The 13,151-nt window shown below is 41.9% G+C and overlaps 4 protein-coding genes across 6 annotated transcripts; 2 read left to right on the forward strand and 2 right to left on the reverse strand.

Moving 5' to 3' along the window:
- Positions 1-106: 106 nt before the first annotated feature.
- Positions 107-1,835, forward strand: LOC129594119 (peripherin-2-like). The gene is made up of 3 exons (XM_055490694.1): positions 107-884; positions 996-1,129; positions 1,222-1,835. The coding sequence occupies exons 1-3, from the start codon at positions 456-458 to the stop codon at positions 1,604-1,606; spliced, it is 948 nt and encodes a 315-aa protein (XP_055346669.1). The 5' UTR covers positions 107-455; the 3' UTR covers positions 1,607-1,835.
- LOC129594117 (uncharacterized) lies at positions 1,761-5,443 on the reverse strand. 3 transcript variants are annotated; one of them, XM_055490691.1, is made up of 6 exons: positions 5,273-5,443; positions 5,144-5,210; positions 4,598-4,827; positions 3,842-3,952; positions 2,520-3,278; positions 1,761-2,263 (listed from the first exon to the last, which is right to left on the reverse strand). In XM_055490691.1, exons 1-6 carry the CDS (start codon positions 5,349-5,351, stop codon positions 1,977-1,979), a joined length of 1,533 nt encoding a protein of 510 aa, XP_055346666.1. In that variant the 5' UTR covers positions 5,352-5,443; the 3' UTR covers positions 1,761-1,976. The 3 variants fall into 3 exon arrangements, with proteins under 3 accessions (XP_055346666.1, XP_055346664.1, XP_055346667.1); XM_055490689.1 differs by having other exon boundaries at positions 2,499-3,278; XM_055490692.1 differs by lacking the exon at positions 3,842-3,952 and having other exon boundaries at positions 2,499-3,278.
- Positions 5,444-6,661: 1,218 nt separating this feature from the next.
- LOC129594069 (dipeptidyl peptidase 3-like) lies at positions 6,662-10,974 on the forward strand. The gene is made up of 12 exons (XM_055490626.1): positions 6,662-6,930; positions 7,147-7,330; positions 7,700-8,346; positions 8,464-8,543; positions 8,624-8,754; positions 8,857-9,065; positions 9,368-9,409; positions 9,473-9,728; positions 9,874-9,957; positions 10,037-10,361; positions 10,421-10,554; positions 10,683-10,974. The coding sequence occupies exons 1-12, from the start codon at positions 6,855-6,857 to the stop codon at positions 10,861-10,863; spliced, it is 2,349 nt and encodes a 782-aa protein (XP_055346601.1). The 5' UTR covers positions 6,662-6,854; the 3' UTR covers positions 10,864-10,974.
- A 152-nt stretch (positions 10,975-11,126) lies between these two features.
- Positions 11,127-12,992, reverse strand: LOC129594070 (uncharacterized). Its single transcript, XM_055490627.1, has 5 exons — positions 12,828-12,992; positions 12,138-12,718; positions 11,869-12,001; positions 11,539-11,726; positions 11,127-11,448 (listed from the first exon to the last, which is right to left on the reverse strand). Exons 1-5 carry the CDS (start codon positions 12,876-12,878, stop codon positions 11,355-11,357), a joined length of 1,047 nt encoding a protein of 348 aa, XP_055346602.1. The 5' UTR covers positions 12,879-12,992; the 3' UTR covers positions 11,127-11,354.
- Positions 12,993-13,151: the final 159 nt, after the last annotated feature.

The following is a 13,151-nucleotide window of genomic DNA, read 5'->3' on the forward strand; positions in this document are numbered from 1 at the left end:
TACCAGGCGATAGAACGGAGAAGCAGATAAGCGAGCACTGTAACTACAATATTACACAAAAGCCGCGCATAGCAATAAGAATGACTACGCAAGCACAAACATACACTCTAATAAAATATGGTGCGGATGAACTCACACTGCCTTAATTAATTATTCTGTAAGCAAGTAATCTTTTCATTCTTTTGCTTACCGAAGTGAGGAAGTGTCTGGACAGTCTGACCGTTTAAACTCTAGTCGTGGACACTGCCCACTGAACAGTGACCTTTTGGTTTTCATAACGGACTGCGCAGCTATTTTTATACCGAAAACGGCTTTGTTCTGTTCAGTTTCTTCAATTCAAACAATGAACTAGTGCCGCTTAAACCAGAGTTTTACTTAATCAATCGTTTTTTAAAAGATACTAAACCTTTCTCGCAGGTCATAAAAACACTTACAGATACTTATTTCTACGTGTAATGCGCTTGCCCGAGGAGAAACAGTTCCAGGTAGTGTTGCGGCACACCGGCCGCGGCCATCTGGCGACCATTCTGGTATCCTTATGCACACTTGGAATTATGACCTCTCTGAGTCTCATGGCCGTTGGGATCGCCATTCACGAAAGCGTTGCACCTTATCGTGCTGTGCTGGATGATTACGACGGTGCTTACTTGTCTTTCATTTTGGGCGGACTCGGTTTAACTGGTTTAACTGTGCATTCGTTGCTGGTGTTTTGCTTGTTGGATTTTACCAATCCGGAAAGGTCAGACCATTTTGGACGCGTCAGCATTACGATTGTGATCAGTGCGGGACTGACCATGATTGCCGGTATCATCTGTTTCGCACACATCAGAGAAGTGCAGTCCGCGTTTCGCAGCGGACTTTCCTTTGCTATGAAAAACTACAAGGTCAGTTTCGAGTTTCGACCTTTCGATCTCCTAATACTGCACTGTTGGCAAAATTTGACTCATGGAATGATGCTTAATTGAAAAGTTTTGGTAAATATTTTTAATGCACAGAATAATACGATGCAGAAGTCTGCAATGGATGAAGTGCAAATGCGATACGAATGTTGCGGCATTCGGAACTACCGCGATTGGTTTAACATTTCTTGGGTGAACCAAAGTTACGTGGACAAAAACCGAATTTCTAAGTACGCCTTAAACGAGGCAAACCCAGACGTAGGGTTACGATAAATTAGTACTATTAAAACAAATCCTTATATAAGCGCTGATTAGTTTTCAGGAATATGAAAAACGGTGAATTCAAGCCGGACGACGTGCCCTTTAGTTGCTGCGACCCTTCGGTCTTTCGTCCCTGCATTCACGAAGCAGTGCACACCAACAGCCACCACTTCAATTACAACCACGCCAAGAATGTCACCATCTTCACTTCGGGTTGTTTGGAGAAAATAAAAAACTTTTTTGGTCCGGGACTGTTGTTTATAATGGGCGGATTAGTCTGCTGCATCGCTTTGATGGACTTCGGCATTGCAGCAGGAACGCGAATACTCTACACTTCCTTGTTGAGTGCCGTCAAACGCGGCGATGAATACGGTCCAGGCATCGGCATTGTTTGGCCGGGAAGAATATTGGTTTACCGGTCGTCAACGGATTTAAGAAGAGCGTGAAAACTGACAAAATAATGGCTATAATATATTGCTGTTTCATGATATTTTGCAGGAAAATATTAAACCTATACCTTAGTTAATGTAAGTTGACTACAGTACTTCTAGATAAAGTGCATCTAGTCTTGTATAAAACGCACTGGTTTCACCACCACAGTCGCATTCAGCTTTAATAACATTAATTTTTCTTCATAGATTTATTTAGTGTTATCAAATTACCACAAAGCACAATAAAGTTCCATCGAAAATTTCAAATTATTGTTTTATTTAGTAATGAGAGGTCACGGATAAGTCTTCTTCAAATACGAATATCCCGAAATAAGTGTAGTAAAACAAGCACCGACAGCACTTCTGTGGTCTACAGCTTCGATGATCAGTATCTGGCAACATTAGGCGGCACTACAGCGTTGGCGTCATCGCTTTTGGTGTTTGATGCAGCCGCATCAGCGGAGGACACCCGATTCTTAGATTTGGATTTATTCCTAACAATACTGGTCTTGGACGAGAGGAGCACTTTAGGCGGCAGTGCTGAGCCGGCACTAGGCGTTTGCATCAGGCTTAGTTCGATTTCGTTTGGGTTTTCGGGAGTAGTTGCCGGTGGCGCCGCCGAACTAGAATCGGTTGCGGTAGCGTTCGTGGGCTGCGCTTCCGGAGCAGTTTCTGTAATAAGTCTGCCATTATCTAAAATTGATATAGCGTTTGCGTGTTAATGGCAAGATTAATGTTTCTTTAAAATTTTATTAAGAATACGATTTCTTGTTCACTATAGTTATGTAAGTTCATTTATGTGACTGTTAACTCGGATTTTCTGTATGATACTCGTATTAAATTAATTCCTCGAATTTGCAGTTTTGGTATAAGTAAAAGCCGGCGGCATAACGGGCTGTTTGATTACCAACAAGTGGCATTGCTTTACTTTTTCCTTTCATTCCATTTGCGTTTTGTGGCCCCGAACTGGAAGAAGATGATGCGGCACCCGACGCTTGCGCTGCAGGCCCAGACGCGGCCGATTGCGCACTCTGCGCATTAGCATCGGAGTTCTGATCGGGCACAACCGCCGGTTTGGCCGCTACGTTCTTTCCCGCATCAGCATCCTGATCGGATCCGGAACCTTCCACTTCATCACCGCCTGCATCCGCAGATTGAGCGGACATCTTCTGTGCCTTGTCCGCGGCGCCGGCATTCGACGCCAAACCAGCTGTCTGCGCGGAAGAGCCAACGGCCGCCGGAACATTAACGCTGACGTCACCTGTAGCGTTGTTCACTGATACGTTGGCGGGAGCGGCCGCTGTCGGCTGATCCACGGCGACCTGAATGCGCTTTTGTCCGGAGGCGGATTGGGCGGCCGCCGAACCCTTAACGCTGACCGGTTGAACGTCCGGCTGAACATCGTTGCTGGTGGGGGGAGCGACTGGAGCGGCGGGTTGGGAGGGTGCTTCCAGTGGGACGGTGCTGTATCCGGCCATCGATTTCCTTGCGCCCATGGACGGTTTCTCCTTCTTGGAAGATGAGACCGATACTTTGGCGGCGTTGGGCTTGTCTGCTGCAACGGAGTCCGAACCGGCACTGGCGGAGGTATCGGGCGCTTGCAGATCTTTGGTTTGTCCGTTGATGGATGGTCTAAGGGCGGCTTTGGCGCTGTCGGAAGATACGGCGACAGAGGCGCTGGAGTTACCTGCAATTTTGTGGTCAATTTAGTTTCCCAAATGACACTGTATTGACTCCAAAAATTCTCTGGGCACTTGACAACTTTAGTGCACTTGAACTCTAGAAGCTTGTAAGACTCGATTTGGAAATCAGTATCCTGGATTTTTGTGTTTGTAAGTTGTAACTGTGTTTGGCACCGTCTGTAAACACCTCAGAACTTGTAAAATCCGCCTAATCAGATTTCATTAATTATGATGTAAAATTTGTTCACAAACAGGAACCAGAATGGCTTATAAAATCACTGTTTTTTTGTTCTCGTACTAACAAATTGAATTAACTTATAGCAAACAACAACTGCAAAAAAACTAAAAGTTGTAAAATGCAGGAAAATATTACGAATGTCGGGTTGCGGTCAGTGCATGTGATTAAGCGTTCGGTATTCAAGAAAAGTATTAAGTATACTGTTATGCCGCATCTGTCCTTCACGTATACGTTTAAAGCTTGGTACGAATCTTCAAACTTCGAAGGAACAAATGTATTGTTAGGTACTATGCTGCTGCATTAAATACCAATGTTCTACTCCTGGCGTACCTTCTCTACAACGTTTTATGGTTAATAAACCGCTGTAGTTATCACAGTTTTCCCCGGGACAACAATCCGAGTCGGTGTTGCACACTTGGGCACGTGCACAACTAGTAGCATCTACAGTGGTAAAAAAGCAGCATTTTAAGGCTGGATTCGAGATATTTACATAATTAATTAAGCAACTGCGATTGTATTTCCGATTATCTGTAATTAAATCTAGCGCTAATTGTACTAACACACCATTCTACATAATTACATGTACTTTTGGAAGTGTATTTTTAAAATTTATTTTATATAATACTTGCAGGTGATGCTTGCATCAACTGGAGTAGTTATAGTGATCTCATGAAACGTTGCATTCTATGCATACAAGTAAGCATCACTGTGAAAGTTGTCTTTTGATAACTGGTAGGCTAAATACTGACCGTGAAATATGTACAACATTGTATTGTACTCTGTATTACAGGTACCACTACAATAATTGTAGTTTTGCAGTGAAATCACAAAAACTTGTATATTTTAGAGTGCATACTTTGAACATGTATATAGAATAGTTATATCTACAGTATATTCTGTTTAAAGTACAGTATATCTGTATAATAGTGCAAATGTACTGTACAATAAATACGTGTACATTTGTTACATGTAGCTGTATAAGTCATCTGCGGCCTTATTTTAAAATTGTGGATAACTTCCTAAAAAATGTTACTTTTACTTTACTTTCTAAAAATTATAATACGAATTTCTAGTTGCTTAACTTACTTTTTCCTGGGGCCACGCATTTGCCAAGGAATCGTGAGCAGACGAGTCCACTTCCGGAGCACTCTGCATCGCTTTGGCAAGCAGCCGGCACGAGACTACCGCTCATCGACGTGAAAATCCTGAACATGTCGCCATCACTGCCAAAATCGTCGTCATCGTCATCACTGGCACTTCCCGATTGGCGTCCACTTGATGCACCACCCTGTTGTTTTTTACCGTGAACTGGAAACCTAAAATAAAATAAATAGTTGAAGTGCAGTTATAAAATCTTTATTTTAATAATAAGTGTATGCAAGTGTATGATTAGCCAACAGCAGCATTGTACATGCAGACATTTACGAGTATTGTATGCGGTTTAGAAGCCTGTAAAAGAAACTGTGCGTGCAGTATATGTGCAAAAGGGTCATGTTTATCAAAACCGTACGGTTATCCAAAAAATCAAACCACGTACAGAACTTTTGCTCTTCTCCCAGTATGAGTGCATTATGGGCTTATATTTGTGTAAATAAATTCTCTTCTCTGCCGGCTCGATATACGTTTACTTACTTGACTTTCTCGTTTATGGAATCAAACAAGGCGGTGTATTCCTCCTGATCGTTGCGGGTTCCGTTTTCTAGATATAAGATTTCCGTGAATTGCGAAAAACTGATTACATAGAGCTGCAATCTAGCTTACTCTTTTTGCCATGGGAATGCACAATTTCACACAATCCGCACAACATCACAGCAAGCAGCAGTACCTTAAATGACGCCATAATCGCAATTAAAATTACGATACAAGAATATAGAACAACGTATCCGAGACAGTTGGAACAGCAGTAAGAATAAATTACGACTATGCGCGCCGATTATGTATCGTGCATCCAAACAACAGCGCTTAAAAGGAAGAAGGAAATAGCGCAGCTGTGTTCGATGGCGACTCCATTGCCTGCGGGAATCTTGCGTAAGTGTTCTACAAAAACTCTACTTTTTTCACCAATAAGCGGGAAACGGGTATCCACCTAATGGCATATAATTAACGAGATCGTTGTGTTAAACCGTTGTTTCGCTGTGAGAATTTGGCGTTAAGGTATGTGCTCTAAGATCTGCCAAAAATACGGAAGGCCGATACGGCGTTCAATAAAATGTCATAGTACATATTGAACATGAACCAAATTTAAGCATTCGACAGATCCTTTGCCGAGTATTCAAAGGAAGTTTTTCCGTTGAGAATAACAACCCAGACCGGAAGTAGATAAAACTGTTGTGCCAGTCTAGCAGAGAAACTCCGAATAGTTGTAATCGATAACCGCGCGGGTGACATTTGACCACTGTCCACCGCTAACAACAGCTTTCTATATACATAGTCTTATAATTGTTATGTAGTTGTACTCTGCTCGTACGTTGCCCCAGTACACACACTAAATTCGCGCAATGCGTCACCACTGCAAACACTGATTCATAATCCAGTAAGCTGTACGTTTTGCTGATCAAAACCATACTTAAAAACAATGAAGCGTTATTTTACCTCAACATATTGTACACATATCTGCGTTTCATAAATATTTTATTTTTTAAAATTATATTATCTAAATTTTTAAAATTATAGATATTTGATAATCTGTCAAAGCTGTTTACGCATATTCCAGTTGTCGATATTCAAAGTTTTATAACATACGTTTTGTGCAAAACGTATCTGTACTTGATGTGCAATGGGTAATGTTGCAAAAAGTTTTGATTTGCTGTACATGTTTTACTCGTTTTAATTAAAACGTAACAATAAAATTCTTGCTTAGGGGAATAAAAACAAATACTACAGCTGACTGTAAGTTATCACTTAAAGTCAATCGCTTTTTGACCTTGGAGTTTGGACAGTCGTGAATCAGCAATTAAAATGACCATATGAGTGTACTGAGTAACAACACTACCATGCGCAGCCAAGTCGTTACATTGCGGTTGAGAAAATGATTCGTGTAAAGTGTAATCGGCGGCTAGCCTTGAGGGCTCTGTTGGCCAGCAAATGCTGATTATTACGGAAATTTTATACAAATCATCACTTCTCTTGCTTATATAAACTGTCGCTGGACCCTGAGCTTTCCGGTAAAGCACCGATCTATGTTTTCGGCCAATTGGTAAATGTAATCTTCTTGTTTGTAGCAGTTTTGTTGTGACCACAAGCGCGGTTAGCTGCGTATGATTAGCAATAGTACTTTATATTAATTAATAGCAACCGACCAGTTTCTATTTTCTGTTAGTAAAAACTGCAACATTGATATCTGATGCTGCCAAAAGCAATTTTTATGATGGACATAATGTTTTTTTCGCGATTGATATTATTTACTGCCATATGCAGTGGTAAGTGGGCTGACAAAACACATGCAGCCGCGGTTTTGCCTTTGCATTTGTATACGCATACAATGATAGGAGATCAATCAGACTACTAAAAGATATCGGTGCACTTCGTAAAATAATTAATATTAATTTAATTGTTGATTATATGTTAATTATAGCACCTTATACATAAAAATTTTTAAAGCCAGCCGGATGATGTTAAATATACCGTATTTGCAGATTATGTGTTATCGCAAAATATCAACAACGCATCGGTTGGGATACCGGCAAATAATACGATGCCGTCTTTCAACGGTGTGCCGCCGGAAGTTGACCTGAGGCAACATTCTATTGTGACTGATACTCCCATTGCATTCATCCAGAGCCAAAGTGCTTTCGACACGCTATCCCCAACTGAAAAGCTGTAAAAAAAGCGCCTGAACATTTATTTGAGTTTTCCCAGATTTTGCCCTGCCCTTTATATGTTTGATTATTGTGTATGATGTTTCTTGTATTAGTTGTATGCATATTATATCAATTGTCTTACTAATAACTCGTAAAAATTAATTGTACGCTTTACGGCGAATAAAAGATTTACGACTGCTCTACACTCGTTACGATGCAGCAGTTGGTTCACTGATTTATTTGGTTCATCAAGTTTATTTTATTGCGAATATGACAGTCTAATTAATGATCAATTATAAACTTTTGACAACAAGAATTATTGTTAGAATGCATACTTTGTCGCTATAAGCGAAAACTTGCTGCATTTAAAATTTTAAATTGCTTTTAGGTATGTTCATCATTTTTCACGGGCCTCTTGGTTGGGCGGCCTCATCGACTTGTACCAGACATCCGTGGAAAGTCCCTATATCTTTCTGCTACTGCAGCAAATCTTCAGAACGGAGAACGTCGAAGATTATGCCCGCAAGAAGTGTGATTTTTCCCCGGGCGACTGGGATGCTCTGCAGAAATATGCCGCCGGGGTCTATCACAATCTGGGCAACTATCATTCCTACGGGATGCGCAAATTTATCCCCTTGGTATCGCAGACCAAAGTAGAGTGTCTCGTGCAGACGCTGGTGCTGAGCACGCCCACCAATGCCAGTTTCGTGACCTTGACGTCCCTGTGGAACAATGCCGGTGCACTTATGTACAATATGGCTAGTCGCTACCGGCTGAACGCTCTCAAGCCAGCCGGAATTACCACTTACTTTTCTGCTAACTGTGACGAGAAAGATGCTAAGCTGGTGCAGGAATACATGAGTGCCCGCAACATTGAGGGCTGGAATAATCGTGTAATCAAAACGGATGCCGGAAATGGCCGGGTACTGTACGAGATACGGTTTGCCAGTGTGTACACGAGCAATGATACGCTGGACGGGCTGCGGCTGGGCTTTGTCGAGGATTTTGAAAATAGTTCCTTCTTTCTCACAAGAGGTAACAAAAGCTATTTTACTACACATTATATCATCAGCGGCTTTCGTAATAAAACAGACACAAATTACAAAAAATTTTAATGGCCTGCCTGCATCCGTGAATAACAAAATATTTCAGGAGATTTTTCGGAACTGCTAATTCGAACCAATGTGGAGCTCATGGAAGCTAGTCGATATGCCAGCAATGTTTTGGAACAAGTAAGAAATCATTGGACATTTGAATATCAGCCATAGCGTACAGATAGAAGTACCAAATTTACGCTGGAATGTATCTGTAGCAAATCATCAATGCCACCATCGAGAGCTTCACAACGGGATCCATTAATGCCCATAAAAGGGCATCACAGTCTTGGGTATTAAATAAAATGCCGGCTCTGGAATCATACATCGGATTCATTGAGACCTATCAGTAAGTATTTCAGCAGAGAAAATGTTGCGTCACAACATTCATCCTGTTTTCTCAAGATCGGTACAAGCTTTTGCAAACCCATTGCGTTACCCCATAATTTAGGGATCCGAGTGGGCAACGGGCTTCCTTCGAAGGATTCGTCGCGGTTGTTGACAAAGTGAAGAGTGCGCGTCTGGCAAATCTTGTAGCGCATGCAGAAGAATTTCTACCACTGCTGCCTTGGAAGAAGGAATTCGAGAAGGATAAATTCATGAAACCAGATTTCACTGATCTAAATGTGGTTGCCTTTGCCAATGGCGGCGTCCCAGCAGGTCAAGCAAAAGTAAAACGAGACACAATCCTGGATATAACGTACATATCTGTAATAACTATTATGGTATTGTATTTACTGCGGTATAATAATGCACAGCAAAAAATCTTGAACAAAGGCTCAAAGCAGAAGTTACGCACAACCTGCGGAGACAAATAACCTTTTTTTTAACTTCGTTTCTGCACGTTATTGGTTAATTAGTTTGTTTTGGGCACAAATTGCACTTTACAATGCTGTCGCAGTTAGACTACCGACAATTTCTGGTGACCTTTACAATAACCGCCCTGAATTGTTTGTTTACAGGCATCAATCTACCAAACTACAATGAAATTCGACAGAACGACGGTAATTACTGAACTGTTCAATTCCCGACCAAGGAAGATTAAGAAAACATAACTATGTTGACAGGATTTAAGAACGTCAACTTAGGAAATGTCATCGCCGCAACGTATGCATCGAAAAAAGTTCAGTTCCTGTCACCCGAAGATGCAGCAAGTGTAAAACAGAATATTTTGGGCATTCTGGATATCATTGTCGGTTTACATGAACTTCTGGGGCATGGCAGTGGAAAACTCTTTATGGAATTTCCAAACGGGACGTTTAATGCTAACGCATCAGTTATCGGGCACATGCAAATCGGCGATTTTGGCTCGATAAACAACTGGTACTGTAGTGAACTGTGATATTCTGTGAAAGTGCAGACGTAAGAATCTGGTGATTGTGCAAGTAAGCGTTACGAACAGCCAAAATTCCCGCGTTTCATACCATATTCTCAAAATCAAAATAACTTTAATAAAAATCAAATTTAGGTATAAGCCCGGCCAGACCTATGAATCCGTTTTCGGAAAACTAGCATCCACTATGGAAGAATGTCGAGCGGAAAGTGTGGCCGTGTAAGACACCTTGACCATGATAACAGCAGCCTTACCATTGTACGGCATGCAGAAAACATTCACTGTTTACGATCCGCAGGCACTTGTCACTCTTCCCAGATGTACTGAGCATTTGGAATATCAACCAATCAGATGCTGAGCGCTGGGCTCACCTTGTTTGGTTGGACGAAGCCAGTCAGGGACTGGTTTCATTGGCCGAATACGATCCCCTGTCCGACACTTGGGGAGAAGCCCATGCACAGGGTCATTTTGCCATTCTGCGGGTTATGCAGGAAGCCGGTGTGGCCAATATCAGTGTTACCACGGGAGAAGACGGCCGACCGGATCTCTTGGTCACCATTGACCGTTCGAAACTGTACACGGCTGGACGAGCTGCCATTGGCCACTTTTTACTGGGGCTTCAAGTACGCATCTAGAGATTCTTCTCCAACTCCTAACTTCTAACAACCGGTCGTTTTTCTAGTATTATCGCAGTACAGGAAACGTAACGGGCGCCCAGATATTTTATGATCGCTACACCACGATGAAAGGAGGCGATAGTCCAGCTCTGATGCAATGGCATCGAATCTCCATCGACCGAAAACAGCCCAGATCACTGTATGAATTACGAAATTTTTCAATTAAAGTGTGCGCCATACGAATCAGTATTATCATATTCTGCTTTTCCGTCGTTTTCTGCGTATGACACACAGTTTAACAATATTTCACAAATATGATTTTTGCAGGATTGTTGAGCCCAACACGGTGATTGGCAGCCCAGGACAGCAAGCAAACGTTGTGCTGAAAAATTATGATGCTAATGCCGATGGCATGTTACAGTCTTTCCGGGATCGGTTTAGTGATTTAAAACTAGAAGAAGAACTTTTTGCAATTGCTAACCGAGACAGGCACCATTATGTTGTCTAATAATCTCTGTTTTTTATGCACCCTGTCGCCTTTCTGGCACTAACATCCATAAGCAGTCAGATTCATTATTGTTTGTTATCTTTTTTGAGTCCATAAATGGATTTGAACAGTCTCTGCTTTCCATCGAATACTAGTATCTCTAGCGCAAAGGTCGCTATCGGGTAAATATCTGGATTTAGAGTTTAGGTAGGATTCAGTCACCTGCTACTCATGTTTTACTTATTAACCTTGTAATATTTAAAGAAATGCTTCGCCAAATGCTATCATGAACTGCGGTTTACTTGAATGTTAAAGTTGTAAGGGCACAGTTTAAACAGAAAGTAAGTAAGTATTTTCAAAAAATTGCTCTTTTCGAGGCACGTCGAGACATTTTTTTGTGATGACATTTTAATCACTGGTAACAAAATCATACAGCCGTATACCCAGGGTACTGCTTAGTTTACGCCTTGGCAGCATCGAGTACCGTACTTTCAATTCTTTCTGCGATAATTCTATAAACCAATCTTGGGAGTATCAATCACGGTATTGCGCATTGCGTTGCAAGCGGAAGTGGAGATTTCGTAAGCGCGTGTTCGGGCGAAAAGCCTGTAAACAATAATGCTTTTGTAATTAGGTTTATTTCATGTTAAGTAATATTTAGTACAGCTTATACTCTGCTTTTGTACGAGTAAGTACTTTATTTTGCCGACTTGTGTAGAGCCGGTGCATTCAAGTACATCGCTCCATTGGACGCCGGCGGCAGATGGTTTCACATCTGACGGGCGCAATGTGAAAACGCAGTCAAATTTGCCCATATCATCTTCTTGTGTGATACTGTCTTCATCAACAGCACGGACCCTCATGACTCCTTGAATTGAAGAGCTCTGCAAAAGTTTTTGCACTAAATAACCGTTTAATCAATTTCTAAGCAAATTAATTTGATTTTCTTAATTTTATTGACAACATCTACTTAATTAATTTCGCAGATAACTTGTATACAACAGTCAGTTGGTTATTTTCACTTACGGATTGACCGCGGTTCTGACACACGTCCTTCTGCAACGTTTTGGCAATGTTCGGACTATCGTTGTTGGTCGCTTTAAATATGACCGTCCATTTCTGATACGCGGGATCTTTGGGCCAGGCTCCTGTACCAGTTCTAAATAAATCAACAAAATTTTCATGATAGGAGTAATTAGTTAATTACCTTACGGCATACTCGAAGCTACGCAGTTCGTCGAAATGGGAAACTAAACATTCTTTGTTTTACTTTTACACGCTATTAGTACACTTACAGATCGATATCTCCGTACAGCTTAGGATCGCAAGTGCTAAGAACATCACAGGATTTCCCATTGGCCAAAATGCCACCCTTGTTTTCCATTCGGACAAGGTCCACTTCCACGCGGTAGTTCTCTGGAAAGCTGGAGCCACGCGATCCCGTGTTGCTGCCGAAGCGGTCACTATTTCTGTCGCTATTGCTTCCGCTTCCAAAACGGTCGCTGTTGCCGTTTCCGCTATCAAAACGGTCGGTGTTGCGATCACGGTTGCTGTCCCCACTGCCGAAGCGGTCGGATCCGGAGTTGCGGTCAGACGATGTTCCACGGTTGGCAATCATATCCGAGACGTCACGGTCACTGCTTCCACTGCGATCGAAACGGGGATCTTGTGTGGTCAAACGGCGGAAGTTTTCGTCAGTCGGAGCAAAGCGGTCGCTATTGTCGCTACCGGTCACGGAAAAATCGCCGCTCCCGCGGCGGCTGCCAGCGCTACTACCAACATTTCCGCTCACACGCCCGCCCCGGTCAAATCGACCGCTCTGGCTGTTAGTGTCGGAAAACCGACTGGAGCCGAAGTCATCACCTTTAACTGACCACTAGAAAAAATTACAGACGCTATTTTCCAAAAATGATGGCTGGTAGATGTACAGTGGCAATAGCCTCTTCTTATTCTAAAGAAGTATTCTTATAATTATTACAACTTACGGTGAGCGTAAGTAATAATCCAAGGGAAAACGATAAACGCTGTCGCCACATTTTCGGACGAAAATTGTTACTTCGGCACTGACAATAACAGAAGTGTACTAGAATGTAGATTTGAAAAAGTGCAGAGAATATCCAAGACGAATACGAAGTTATATACAAAACTACGAATGTTTTATTGTTTGCACGGGTGATTACACATACGATGTCTGGCGCAAAATTTTCCTCTTATTATGATGATGCTAACCGGTTTGCAGTAATTTCCTGCGCAATAAGCGAAAGATCTTCGGTTAAACGCAATGTTTTACGAGAAGCGTCGTGGTGAGC

The sequence above is a fragment of the Paramacrobiotus metropolitanus genome, unplaced genomic scaffold (genome assembly GCF_019649055.1).
Source record: "Paramacrobiotus metropolitanus isolate TYO unplaced genomic scaffold, Prichtersi_v1.0 Parri_scaffold0000066, whole genome shotgun sequence".
NCBI lineage: Eukaryota > Metazoa > Tardigrada > Eutardigrada > Parachela > Macrobiotidae > Paramacrobiotus > Paramacrobiotus metropolitanus.